Raw genomic sequence first — 13711 nt, forward strand, 5'->3', positions numbered from 1 at the left:
CCCGAAGCACAAGGTGGACATGCATCTGGAGTTCCTTTGCAGTATCTAGAGGCCCTGGAGGACCCACTGTTCCTTCCCCCCCACCCTGTTCTCCACATCTCTTTTTTCTTTTCTTTTTCTTTTTTTTTTTTTTACTAGATAACTAGAATTTTTATTCTACGTGATATAAAACAGTATGCATCAATTTAGTACATAATTACTTAGATTTACTTCAGAAAAAAAAAAACAAAGAAAAAAAGGTTATGAATCAGTTCCTTGTATGAAACCTGCTGGAACCAATAATCACGTGCATGTACAACTACCAACTGTAAGCATATGATTTACACCTAGGAATCAGAACAGTTAGATGAGCTCTGACTGCTTCTTTACAATTGCACCCTTAGATCATGGGCCACCAAGAGACAATTTTGAAAAGAAACCACAGCCTCCATAGCACAAGGAAAACAGAAGACTGTGTCCATAATCGTGACGCAGTTGTCTATAAAAACTTTCATTCTGATGTGCCTTCATCAAAGGTAATGTGATGCTCTGCTTCATCCACATGGAGATCTTCATCTCCAACGGTTCTTAAACACAAGATACAATTTGCAGGAACTTCCACCTGTTTCCTATTTCAAGATACTAATAAAAAGGTACTCTGCTGGCAAGTGTGTGGGTGGGAAAAAAAAGATTTCAATATAAAATGGTTACCAACTCTAGCCTCACCCATTTACAACTTTAGGTGTTGAGACCTAATAGGTGTCTTGTGCTTAACCATCATGAATAGAGCTCAACCTTCTACTGTAATCCTCAGTGCCATCTCTTCATTTCTTCTTCTGCGAACGTAAGAGATCACTTCGTCCAACTTCTGCCATTTGTTTTTCCCAAGACCGGATCTCATTAGCATAACGAATTCTGTCATCATTAGCAAGTTGAACATATACTTGCTTTTGAGAGGAAGGCAGAATTTTCCACATCTCATATACAGACTTCATCTTTTCCTGCAATGTTTCACCAGAAGCTTCTTGGAATTTTTCAGACATATAAATGTTATAAGCTGAGCGAGCTCTTTTTGGTTTCCCAAGCACTGTTAATTCTCTCTTTTTTGCCAGTGCACTCCTTCTTAAACGTTTTTGCAGGACTTCTTTTTTTTTTATTTTTTTTATTTTTATTTATTTGAGAGCGACAGACACAGAGAGAAAGACAGATAGAAGGAGAGAGAGAGAATGGGCATGCCAGGGCTTCCAGCCTCTGCAAACGAACTCCAGACGCGTGCGCCCCCTTGTGCATCTGGCTAACGTGGGACCTGGGGAACCGAGCCTAGAACCGGGGTCCTTAGGCTTCACAGGCAAGCGCTTAACCGCTAAGCCATCTCTCCAGCCCAGGACTTCTTTTTTAAGAGCTTCTTTCTGACTTGGAGTTAGTGCTTTGTTAAATCTGTCCAGTTCTTCCTTATATACCACCCAGTCTGCTTTATAAGCAGCTTCATAGACTTTTTTTTCTGACTCAGGAAGTTCCTTCCATCGCCTCCCAATTTCTTTAACTATGTCTAAATTTTTTGCTTCTAGGTTTTGAGCTCTACATTTGGATAGCTGGTCTCGAAAAAATCGAATGTATTTAGTCATAGGCTTCTTTGGACAGTTACCAATGAAGGATGAAAACCATTTTGGACCACAGATAAAACTGAGCCGGGAGGGCAGCAGACTTCCGCAGCCCGCGCACAGCTCAGCCCACCGCCCACCCAGCGCCCTCAGCGCGCCCCACAGCAGCGCCACGGCGCAGGACTGCGCTGCGCTCAGACCGGAGTTTGTGATGGACCACATCTCATTTCTTAATACCCACATAAAGCCAGATGCACATGCTGCGTCAGGAGTTCCTTAGCAGTGGTTTGAGGACCCTCCACCCCATCCCCCCCCCACACACACTCCCATTCTCTCTATCTGCCTCTCTCTCAAATAACTAAAAACAAAATTTTCTTTTTTTTTTAATTTTTATTTTTGGTTTTCCAAGGTATGGTTTCACTCTAGCCCAGGCTGACCTGGAATTCACTCTGTAGTCTCAGGGTGGCCTTGAACTCACAGCGATCCTCCCACCTCTGCCTCCCGCGTGCTGGGATTAAAGGCGTGCGCCACCACGCCCGGCTCTACACATGCATTTTTTTGTTTGTTTGTTTTGTTTTTTTTTTCAAGGTAGGGTCTCATTTTAGCCTTGGCTGACCTGGAATTCACTAGGTAGTGAACAAATTGGGCTGAGGAGATGTCTCAGCAGTTCTACTGGCCCTGGTTCAATTCCCCAGCACCCCGGTAAAGCCAGATGCAAGATGGTGCATGCACCTGTGATCTCAACGCACCCACTACTATGATGGAAGGTGGAGCCAGAAGCATCTGGAGCTCCTGCTCCAGCCAGTCTGATGTTCCTTTGTAGCCTAGCAGTTCCTTTATAATGGCAAGAGACCTGTCTCAAAGAAGGTGGACCAAAGACACCTCGAAATTGACCTCTGTTCTCCACACATGTGCTGTGGCTTGCAAACCCATATGCACACACATACACACACAATATAATTTAAAAAATCAAAAATAAAATTTTATGTATAACAGGTTATACTTTTTTTTTAATTCCTTTTTTCCTGTTCCTATTACCCTGGGAGTCCTCCTTAGTGGGGTTATGGTGTTCACTGTAGGGTCATTAAGGTCTCACTCAGTACTAGGAGGACCATGCCTCAGGGTATTCCTATGCACTCTGAGGGCTCTGACAGTCTTTCCGCCCCCTCTTTCACAGTGTTCCCTGAGCCATGGCAGGCCTGTTGGCAGTCTGATTTAGTGTTGAGTTCTCTGCAGCCTCTGGATTTCTGCTTTGATGGGTTTTGGTTGATCACCAAGTCTGTCACCACCACCCTCGAGCTGGTTGTCAGGCTACAGTATTCATGTTGCTGCTGCCTCTGCAATTTCTCCCAGGTACTGGTGGATGTGGTAGAGGTGGCCTGCCTTGCAGTGGGCATTCGGCTATCTTCTTGTCTTACTGATGGATCTTGGCACTCCTCCATTTTCTTTGCCTTCTGTAAAATAAGAGATTCTCCAACCAAGAGTGATAGCAGCATAGGGGAAATACAAAGTTATTTGAGAGATTTTATTCATTTATTTGAGAGAGAATGGGCACACCAGGACTCCAGCTGCTGCAAACCAACTCCAGACACATGCGCCACCTTGGGCATCTGGCTTACATGGGTCCTGGGGCATCAAACCTGGGGCGTTAGGCTTTACAGGCAAGCACCTTAAGGGCTACAGCATCTCTCCAGCCCGTATTTGAGAGATTTGTTGATGTGCAAACCCACTCTTCTTCTCCAGAGACCAGTGGGGGTTTTGTAGGAAAAAACCCCCGCAGGGGGTCCCCACACTCTGCCCGGATAAGGCGACACCCCAAATCACTCACTCATGAGAAGCGGTCTTGATGCAAACTGCAAGAGGATTTTATTCCAAGCGCGCTGGGGCCCACAGTCGTACACCTCACAGGGGTAGAGGACTGCAGAGCCCCAAATGCAGGAATGGGGTAGTTTTTATAGGGTTTTTAACAAAGCCTGTGTATTAGACCAATCATTATTTAATATTAGGAGCCCCGCAGGGTGTTAGCCAGTCAGTTGATGCCACCCCATAGTTTCTAAGCCAATTAGTTTATGACCTTGGTGGTCAGCATTTGCGCAGGTCCTTGGGTGGGAGTAGCAGAGTGTGGTTCCAGTCTCCTATGACCTTGGAGGTCAGCACTTGTGTAATTCCTTAGGTGGGGGTAGCAGAGTATGGTATCAGCCTCCTATGACCTTGGTGGTCTGAGGCAGGCTGCTACAGCTTATGGTGCGAGCTACTAAGGCTAACAGTGTGGGCTATTAAGGCTTATAGTGTAAGGCTTATAGTGCAGGCTATTTACAGAAACCAAATAAGTGGTTCACTTCATTACTCATTTCCCATCCTTGAGGGCTATCTCATGCCCTTTTACCTAGTTTTATATTAGGAGTGGGCTCTGATATAATGAGAAGAGGGATTCTTTACTTGCTTCCAACAGAGAGTAAAGCCTGGAGTTTGAGGTATGCAGGGAGCCCGCTTAAGCTCCCCTTGGAGCGTGATAGTATTTCTGAGCTTCTGAATTCTTGGGCCTTTCAGTTTCTGTCTGCAGTTCGTGAGTTTCCTGACCATGGAATTCTGACTTGGTTTCCAGTATCAGGTATGAGTTTGAAGGAACCCCAGGAGGGGGACCCCACGCTCTGCCCGGACATGGTGACACCCCAAATCACTCACGAGAAGCGGTCTTGATGCAAACTGCAAGAGGATTTTATTCCAAGCGCGCTGGGGCCCACAGTCGTACACCGCACAGGGGTAGAGGACTGCAGAGCCCCGAATGCAGGAACGGGACAGTTTTTATAGGGTTTCTAACAAAGCCTGTGTATAGACCAATCATTTTTTTTAATATCAGGAGCCCGCGGGGTGCGAGCCAGTCAGTTTGTGCCACCCCATAGTTTCTAAGCCAATTAGTTTAATTTGTTCAAGCCCCTCGTGGACCAATCATTCTCTTATGACCTTGGTGGTCAGCATTTGCGCAGGTCCTTAGGTGGGGGTAGCAGAGTGTGGTATCAGCCTCCTATGACCTTGGTGGTCTGAGGCAGGCTGCTACAGCTTATGGTGCGAGCTACTAAGGCTTACAGTGTGGGCTATTAAGGCTTATGGTGCAAGCTATTTACAGAAACCAAATAAGTGGTTCACTTCATTACTCATTTCCCATCCTTGAGGGCGATCTCATGCCCTTTTTACCTAGTTTTATATTAGGAGCGGGCTCTGATATAATGAGAAGAGGGATTCTTTACTTGCTTCCAGCAGAGAGTAAAGCCTGGAGTTTGAGGTATGCAGGGGCCCGCTTAAGCTCCCTTTGGAGCGTGATAGTATTTCTGGGCTTCTGAATTCTTGGGCCTTTCAAGTTCTCTCCCACTGAGTGAGCCTCATGTTCAACTAGAGAACAGTTGGTCACCCGCAGAGGTTGTGCGCCACTATTTCACAAGTGTGTACTTCCTGTTTGGCTGGTTGACTTCACAGTCTGCAGGGTCCTCCGCTTGCTCAGGCTCTTGGTGACTATTGGCCCTCTCTCCAGCACTGTGATGGCGAGCCAGGAAGGAGCTCATCTTTCTTTCATTTCCAGCATGGTATCCCGATGTCCTGTGACTGCAGCCCGTGGAGTCTTAAGCAATAGGGTCTTCCACCTTAGCTTTGGCAGCTAATCAAGTGTTTCGGCAATGGCCTACGTTGTTTAGGGGACCTCATAGGTCTCCCTGACCAAGGGCTCATTGTGAGAGGTGACCCAGTTCTGGGCCTAGGCTTTATTGGCCACAGTCCGTGTTGTTGTTTTTGAGGTGCGAAGGTCTTGGTCTAGCCCAAGCTGACCTGGAATTCTCTATGTAGTCTCAGGGTGGCATCGAACTCTCAATGATCTTCCTACCTCTGCCTCCCAAGTGCTGGGATTAAAGGTATGCACCACCACTCCTGGCCCCCAAAGTCTATGGGTTTTATTTTGGTGGTTGTTTTGTTTTGGGTTTGGTTTTTATTTTTGTTTTTTTTTTTTAAAGGTAGGGTCTCACTGTAGCTCAGACTAACCTTGAATTCACTATGTAGACTCAGGGTGGCCTTGAACTCATGGGGATCCTCCTACCTCTGCCAGGGATTAAAGGCATGTGCCACCACGGCTGACTCAAAGTCTGTGATTTTAAGGTTAACCTTTTAACACCTTCTGTCTGGACTGTTCCCCTCCCCTAAAATGCTAGTCAAAATGAGGGTTTCTATGGAATTGATTCATGTTGTCTTAAATTTGTGTAATTTCCTCTCCACCATCCCCTACCTCCCCGCACAAGCCTCTCCCACCCCCAATATTCTCTCTCTCCCCTAACCTATCAGGTAACTCCTCCCCTCCTCTCTCCCTCTTTCTTCTCTCTCCTGGTCTCATTCTAGTTTATTTATTTATTTATTTATTTATTTATTTATTTATTTATTTGAGAGCAACAGACACAGAGAGAGACAGATAGAGGGAGAGAGAGAGAGAGAGAGAATGGGCGCGCCAGGGCTTCCAGCCACTGCAAACGAACTCCAGACGCGTGTGCCCCCTTGTGCATCTGGCTAACGTGGGACTTGGGGAACTGAGCCTCGAACCGGGGTCCTTAGGCTTCACAGGCAAGTGCTTAACCGCTAAGCCATCTCTCCAGCCCTCATTCTAGTTTTATGCTCATATTCCTGGAGCTTATTACCACCTGCACTGCTCTCCACTTGATCTTAGGGATTGCAGACGAGAGAGTATATTCTGCATTTGTCTTTCTGTACCTGTGTACAGAAAAATCTGTGGATTTTTCCCACTCCATCCATGGTTGTGCAGATTTCATTATTTCAGTTTTCCTTATGGCTGAGTAGAATTCCATGGTGCATATATATCACATCTTCATTATCCATTTGGCATCTGGGCTGATTCCAGTTCCTAGCTATTGTTTTATATTTTATTTATTTATTTTTTTGTTCTTTTTTTAAATTTATTTATTTGAGAGCGACAGACACAGAGAGAAAGACAGATAGAGGGAGAGAGAGAGAGAATGGGCATGCCAGGGCTTCCAGCCACTGCAAACGAACTCCAGACGCGTGCGCCCCCTTGTGCATCTGGCTGACGTGGGACCTGGGGAACTGAGCCTCGAACCAGGGTCCATAGGCTTCACAGGCAAGCGCTTAACCGCTAAGCCATCTCTCCAGCCCATATTTTATTTATTTATTGAGAGACAGAGAATTGGTGCACTAGAGCTTCTAGCCACTGCAAACGAACTCCAGATGCATGCGCCACCTTGTGCATCTGGCTTTACTTGAGTACTGGGAAACTGAACCTGGGTCCTTTAGTTTTGCAGGCAAACTCCTTAACTTCTAAGCCATTTCTCCAGCCCCAGTTCCTAGCTTTGGTGAATAGAGCAGCAACAAACATGGCTGAGCAAGTATCTCTGTAATAACACAGTGCCTGACACTACCTACACGAGGAAAAGATCATGACATCAAAATAAAAGAGAGGGCTGGAGAGATGGCTTAGCAATTAAGGCAATTGCCTGCAAAGCCAAAGGATCCCGGGTCAATTCTCCAGGACCCACATAAGCCAAACGCACAAAGGAGTGCATGCATCTGAAGTTCATTTGCAGTGGCTGAAGGCCCTAGAACACCCATTCTCTCTCTCATAAATAAATAAATAAGCAAATAAATAAACAAATAAACAAATAAATGAGAAACTGATTGAGAGGGGGAAGGGATATGGTGAACAGAGTTTCTTTCTTTCTTTTTTTTTTTTCGGTTTTCTGAGGTAGGGTCTCGCTCTAGCCCGGGCCCACCTGGTGTTCACTATGGAGCCTCAGGGTGGCCTCGAACTCATGGCAATCCTCCTACCTCTGCCTCCCAAGTGCTGGTATTAAAGGAGTGTGCCACTATGCCTGGCAAGAATGGAGCTTCAAAGGGGAGTGTGGGGGGAGGGAGGGTATTACCATGGGGTATTGTTTACAATCATGGAAGTTGTTAATAAAAAGAAATAAAAAAAATCAAAGCAGGACTGGTATAGTTGGATCAGATGGTAGATCTAGTTTCTTCTTTCAGGAGACTCCATACTGATTTTCACAGTGATTGCCCACGTTTGCTCTCCCACTAGCAGTGGGTAAGGGTTCCTCTTTCCTCACAGACTCAGCAGCATTTGTCATTCAATTTTTCAATGAATACCTCCTGACTGGAGTGAGATGAAATATCACAGTTGTCTTGATATGTATTTCTCTGATAATGAAAGATGGAATTTCAAAGGGGAAAGTGGGGGGAGGGAGGACATAACCATGGGATATTGTTTACAATCATGGAAGTTGTTAATAAAAAGAAATTTTAAAAAATCAAAGCATAGGGCTGGAGAGATGGCTTAGTGGTTAAGCACTTGCCTGTGAAGCCTAAGGACCCCAGTTCGAGGCTCAATTCTCCAGGACCCACATTAGCCAGATGCATGAGGGGGCGAACACGTGCGCGTCTGGAGTTCCTTTGCAGTGGCTGGAGGCCCTGGCGCGCCCATTCTCTCCCTCCCTCCCTCTCTCTCTCTCTCTCTCTCTCTCTCTCTTTCTCTCTCTCTACCTGCCTCTTCCTCTCTCTGTCACTGTCAAATAAATAAATAAAAATTAAAAATTAAAAAAAATCAAAGCATAACTTAAAACAATAAAATTACAATTATATTAATAAAAAGATGTTGAATATCTCCTTAAGTGTGTAATCTCCATTTGTATTTCTGTTTAAAAATATTTTATTTTTATTTATTTATTTGACAGAGAAAGGAGGAGGGAGAGAGAGAAAGAGAGAATGGGCATGCCAGGGCTTCTAGCCACTGCAAAGAACTCCAGACATACGTGCATCTCGCTAAGGTGGATCCTAGGGAATAAAACATTGGTCCTTTGGCTTTGCAGGCAAATGCCTTAATCATTAAGCCATCCCTCCATCCCCATTTGTATTTCTTTTGGGAATTCTCTCTTCAAATCTCTGCCCCATTTTTTAATGTTTTTTTTTTAATTATTGTTGTTGTTATTAACAACATATTTTATATGGATACATCCTGTGTTGGCACCCTCTTTTCCCTTGTCCCTGCCCCCATTCCTCTGGGGACACTCCTCAGGGGGGCTGCAGGTATTCCCTGTGGGGTTGTGGCTTATTCCTTGTGGGAGCACCAGTCAGTTATTTTTGGGTGGAGGGAATGCCTCTGGGTATGATATCTCAACCTGTGATTCTTACAATCTTTCTGCCCCCTCTTCCAAAAAGTTCTCTGAGCTGTGGTGAGTTTTTATTTTTATTTATTTGAGAGTGACAGACAGAGAAAGAGACAGATAGAGAGAGAGAGAGAGAGAGAGAGAGAGAGAATGTGTGCACCAGGGCTTCCAGCCACTGCAAATGAATTCCAGATGCATGCAACCCTGTGCATCTGGCTAACATGGGTCCTGGGGAATTGAGCCTTGAACCGGGGTCCTTAGGCTTCACAGCAAGTGCTTAACCGCCATCTCTCCAGCCCGTGAGTTGTCTTTTTTTTGTTTGTTTTTAGAGATAGGGTCTCACTCTAGTCCAAGCTGACCTGGAACTCCCTCTTTAGTCTCAGGGTGGCCTCGAACTCACGGGGATCCACCTACCTCTGCCTCCCGAGTGCTGGGATTAAAGGTGTATGCCACCACGCCCAGCTTCCGTGAGTGAGTTTTAAGTCTACTTCAGTGATGACTTCTTAGGAGACTGTGGATCTCTGCTTTGGTAGGTGTTGAGTATCCTCAGGGTCTGTCTCCTACACTCTAGCGCTGATTATCAGGCTCACCATCGAGGCAGCGCTCATGCTCTTGTCCCCAATGCTTCTGTAGTTTCAGCTGTGGCTTGGCAGAGGTAGGAGGACAGCCTGGGCAAGACCCTACCTCAAAAAAAAAAAAAAAATTAAACCGGGCATGGTGGCACACGCCTTTAATCCCAGCACTCAGGAGGTAGAGGTAGGAGGATCGCCATGAGTTCGAGGCCATCCTGAGACTCCATAGTGAATTCCAGGTCAGCCTGGACTAAAGTGAGACCCTACCTCAAAAAAAAAATCCAAAAAAAATTATTTGCAAATGTGTATGGATGCATGCATCAAGGTCTCTTGCTGCTGCTGCAAATGAATGCCAGGTGCATGTGCCGTTTTGGTGAGTCTGGCTTCATGCCGGAGAATGGCTCCCAGGACTAGCCAGCTTTGTGAGCACCTTTATCCACGCAGCCATCTCCCCAGCTGTGATGGAATTCTAAAGGTAGGGAGTCAGCCTAGGGACTGAGCCCTAAACCTCTGGGATCAGTATGACTCACAAGTAGACAGGGCCAGAACTGAAATGAATTAGAAGATATGGGGAACCTCTGCCCCCATATCTGATGTCAGAAGTGATCTGGGTTTGCAAGAATGTAGTCAGAGAAACTGAGTTTGAGTTGGTTTTTCTCTCATATATTCAGATACACCCAAACACACCACTTGTGATTTTCTGTTTTGTTTTGATTTGTTTTTTGAGAAAGGGTATCTTCACTCTAGCCCAAGCTGACCTGGAATTCACTATGTAGTCTCAGGTGATCTCAAACTCATGGCGATCTTCCTACCTCTGCCTCCCAAGTGCTAGGATTAAAGGTGTGCACCACCATGCCCTACTTACTTGTGATTTTTTTAAACATTATTTATTTATTTATTTATTATTTATTTATTTGAGAGCGACAGACACAGAGAGAAAGACAGATAGAGGGAGAGAGAGAGAGAATGGGCGCGCCAGGGCTTCCAGCCTCTGCAAACAAACTCCAGACGCCTGCGCCCTCTTGTGCATCTGGCTAACGTGGGACCTGGGGAACTGAGTCTCGAACCGGGGTCCTTAGGCTTCACAGGCAAGCGCTTAACCGCTAAGCCATCTCTCCAGCCCTTACTTGTGACTTTTATACTGATCATTTCCTTTTCCCAAATTAAAAACAATTAATTTACTTAAGAGAAAGAGAGGCAGACAGAAAGAGAATGTGTTTGCCAGGGCCTCTGGCTACTGCAAACTAACTCCAGACATATGCACCACCTTATGTATCTGTCTTTACATGGGTACTGGGGAATTGAACCTGTGTCTTTTGGCTTTGTTGGCAAGTGCCTTAATCGCTAAGCCATCTCTCCAGTCCCTTCTCCCAAATTCTGATTCCCTATAATTTTGGCACTGCAACTATGTTTTGAGTTTTCAAGTAGAATAAGAGATTAAAAAAAAACTGGGCGTGGTGGCGCACGCCTTTAATCCCAGTACTTGGTTTCTCTTCAGATCATATAAATCCTGTGCCTTTTACTAATTCCAGTACTTGGAAGGCAGAGGTAGGTGGATTGCCATGAGCTCCAGGCCACCCTGAGACTACATAGTGAATTCTAGAATTCCAGGTCGGCCTCGGCCAGAGTGAGATCCTACCTCAACAAAACAAAACAAAACAAAACAAAACAAAACAAAACAAAACAAAACAAAACAAAAAAGGGTTTTTTTAGTGGGGGTTAAAGGTACTTGCTTGCAAAACCTGATGGCCTGAGTTCAACTCTCCAATATCCATGTAAAGCCAGATGTGCAAAGTGGCACATGTCCGGAGTTCATCTACAGTGGCAGGATGCCCTGATGACCATTCTTATTCTCTCTCTCTCTTTCTCTCTCATAAATAAATAAATAATAAATTAAAAGGAGGATTTTTTTTTGAAAGAATATGGGATAGCCAGTGTTTTCAGTTTACTTTTTGGAAATGTGTATGAATTTTTTTTTATTTTTTGGTTTTTCAAAGTGTGGGGGTCTCACTCTAGCCCAGGCTGACCTGGAATTCACTAGGTAGTGTCAGGGTGGCCTCAAACTCACAGCAATCCTCCTACCTCTGCCTAGCAAGTGCTGGGATTAAAGGCATGTGCCACCATGCCCAGCAATTTATTTTTTAATTTTTAATTTGTTTTTGTTTGCTGTTTCAAGGTAGGGTCTCACTCTAGCTCAGGCTGACCTGGAATTCACTGTCATTTCAGGGTGGCCTCGAACTCACAGTGATCCTCCTACCTCTGCCTCCCGAGTGCTGGGATTAAAGGCGTGCGCCACCACGCCTGGCTTGAATTTTTATTTATTTTTATTTATTTATTTGAGAGCAACAGACAAAGAGAAAGAGGCAGAGAGAGAGAGAGAGAGAGAGACAGAGAATGAGCATGCCAGGGCCTCCAGCCACTGCAAATGAACTCCAGACGCATGCGCCCCTTGTGCATCTGGCTAACGTGGGTGCCAGGGAATCGAACTTCAAACTGGGGTCTTTAGGCTTCACAGGAAAGCACCCAATCACTAAGCCGTCTCTCCAGCCCCCAGCTTGAATTTTTAATTTTTATTTTTGTATTAATTAGAAACTTTGTTGTATAGACAAATCATGTGTTGGTCCCGTTCCTCTCCTTCCTACCCCCATTCCACTGAGGGGTCTCCTCAGTGAGGGTACTGGTAGTCACCATGGGGTTATGGGTTATGAGAACAAGTCAGTCACTGTGGGGTGGTGGTGGGGGGGCTGGGGGTAGGGAATACCTCTGTATACTCCTTTGTACCCTGTGGCTCTTACAATCTTTCCACCTCCTCTTCTGCAATATTCCCTGGAGGCTTATGTTTTCAATAAAGTCAGGACTAATCTTAATAAAAATGTCTCCTGATAATCAGTATGGGTCATTCATTTACTAAGTACCAACCATTTATAGGGTAGAAGGTACTATGGAATCCAAACACTAACAAAATACGTTACCTTTACCATAATCTAGGGAGTGACTGGCTAAGCATGTAAGGCAGACAATTGGTGGGGTAAGAAGTGACCTGGTGGAGGCATGTACAAGGTACAGTGGGAGTGTAGTGATAAGTGGTGTCTAAATCTTCATTGTACTTCTGGGTTTAACCTATGAACCTTTTATGAATCTGTGACTCTATGCTGTGTCAGGTAAATCGTTTGCTTTGCCTTCATACTAATTGTACTTACCTTTCTCTTGTAAGTGACCTTCTGGTTGACAAACTTGCTTCCCCTTCATTCATTTAATGTACCAACTACCCAGAACAGTTTTTTGTTTATTTTTTTGAGGTAGGGTCTCGCTCTTGCTCAGGCTGACCTGGGATTCACTATGTAATCTCAGGATGACCGCGAACTCATGGCAATCCTCCTACCTCTGAGTCTAGCTCAGGCTGACCTAGAACTCACTACACAGTCCCAGGGTAGCCTTGATCTCACAGCAAACCTCTTATCTCTGCCTCCTGAGTGTGTCACCACACCTGGCCTCAACAATATTTCTGAAATACAAATCAGATCAAGGTAATTTCTCCCTTAAAACTCAACATATTAGTATAGAAGTTAGATTCTGTGGCTGGGGAGATGGCTCAGCAGATAAAGGCCTGCTGACTGGGGTTCAGCCCTCATGTAAAGCCAGAGACAGAGATGCAACCATCTAGTACTCCATTTGCAGTGGCAAGAAGCCCCTAGGAGGATCACATACACACACATACAAGCAAAGAAATGAATAAAATAACTAAAAAAAAAAAGCACTGGATTCTATTATTTATTTATTGAGCCCAACAGACTGGTTTTAAAAAATTATTATTAATTAATTTATTTATTTTTGTTTTTCTTGAGGTGGGATCTCACTCTAGTCCAGGCTGACCTGGAATTCACTGTGTAGTCTCAGGGTGGTCTTGAACTCACGGCAATCCTCCTACCTCCACCTCCCGAGTGCTGGGATTAAAGATGTGTGCTACCATGCCTGGCTTTATTTATTTATTTATTTATTTTTATTTTTATTTTTTTATTTACTTTTATTTTTTAATTTTTATTAACATTTTCCATGATTATAAAATATATCCCATGGTAATTCTGGCTTTTTTTTTATTTAATTTTTTTTATTGACAACTTCTATAATTGTAAACAATATGCCATGGTAATTCCCTCCCCCTTTATTTTTTATTTTTAAAAATATTTTTATTTATTTATTTGAAGAGAAAGAGAGAAGTAGAGGCAGACAGAGAGAGAAGAAAGAATGGGCACATCAGAATCTCCAGCCGCTGCAAACGAACTCCAGACGCATGTGCCATCTTGTGTATCTGGCTAATGTGGATCCTGGGAATTGAACCTGGGCCCTAGGCTTATCAGGCAAATGCCTTAACTACTAAGCCATC

The 13711-nt window shown here is 44.6% G+C and overlaps 1 protein-coding gene across 1 annotated transcript; it reads right to left on the reverse strand.

Annotated features, from left to right (window-relative positions):
• Nucleotides 1–475: 475 nt before the first annotated feature.
• LOC123458783 (transcription factor A, mitochondrial-like) lies at nucleotides 476–1802 on the reverse strand. The gene is made up of 2 exons (XM_045144151.1): nucleotides 1368–1802; nucleotides 476–1121 (listed from the first exon to the last, which is right to left on the reverse strand). Exons 1-2 carry the CDS (start codon nucleotides 1800–1802, stop codon nucleotides 804–806), a joined length of 753 nt encoding a protein of 250 aa, XP_045000086.1. The 3' UTR covers nucleotides 476–803.
• Nucleotides 1803–13711: the final 11909 nt, after the last annotated feature.

This window comes from Jaculus jaculus, chromosome 1, assembly GCF_020740685.1.
Source record: "Jaculus jaculus isolate mJacJac1 chromosome 1, mJacJac1.mat.Y.cur, whole genome shotgun sequence".
Taxonomy (NCBI): Eukaryota; Metazoa; Chordata; class Mammalia; order Rodentia; family Dipodidae; genus Jaculus; species Jaculus jaculus.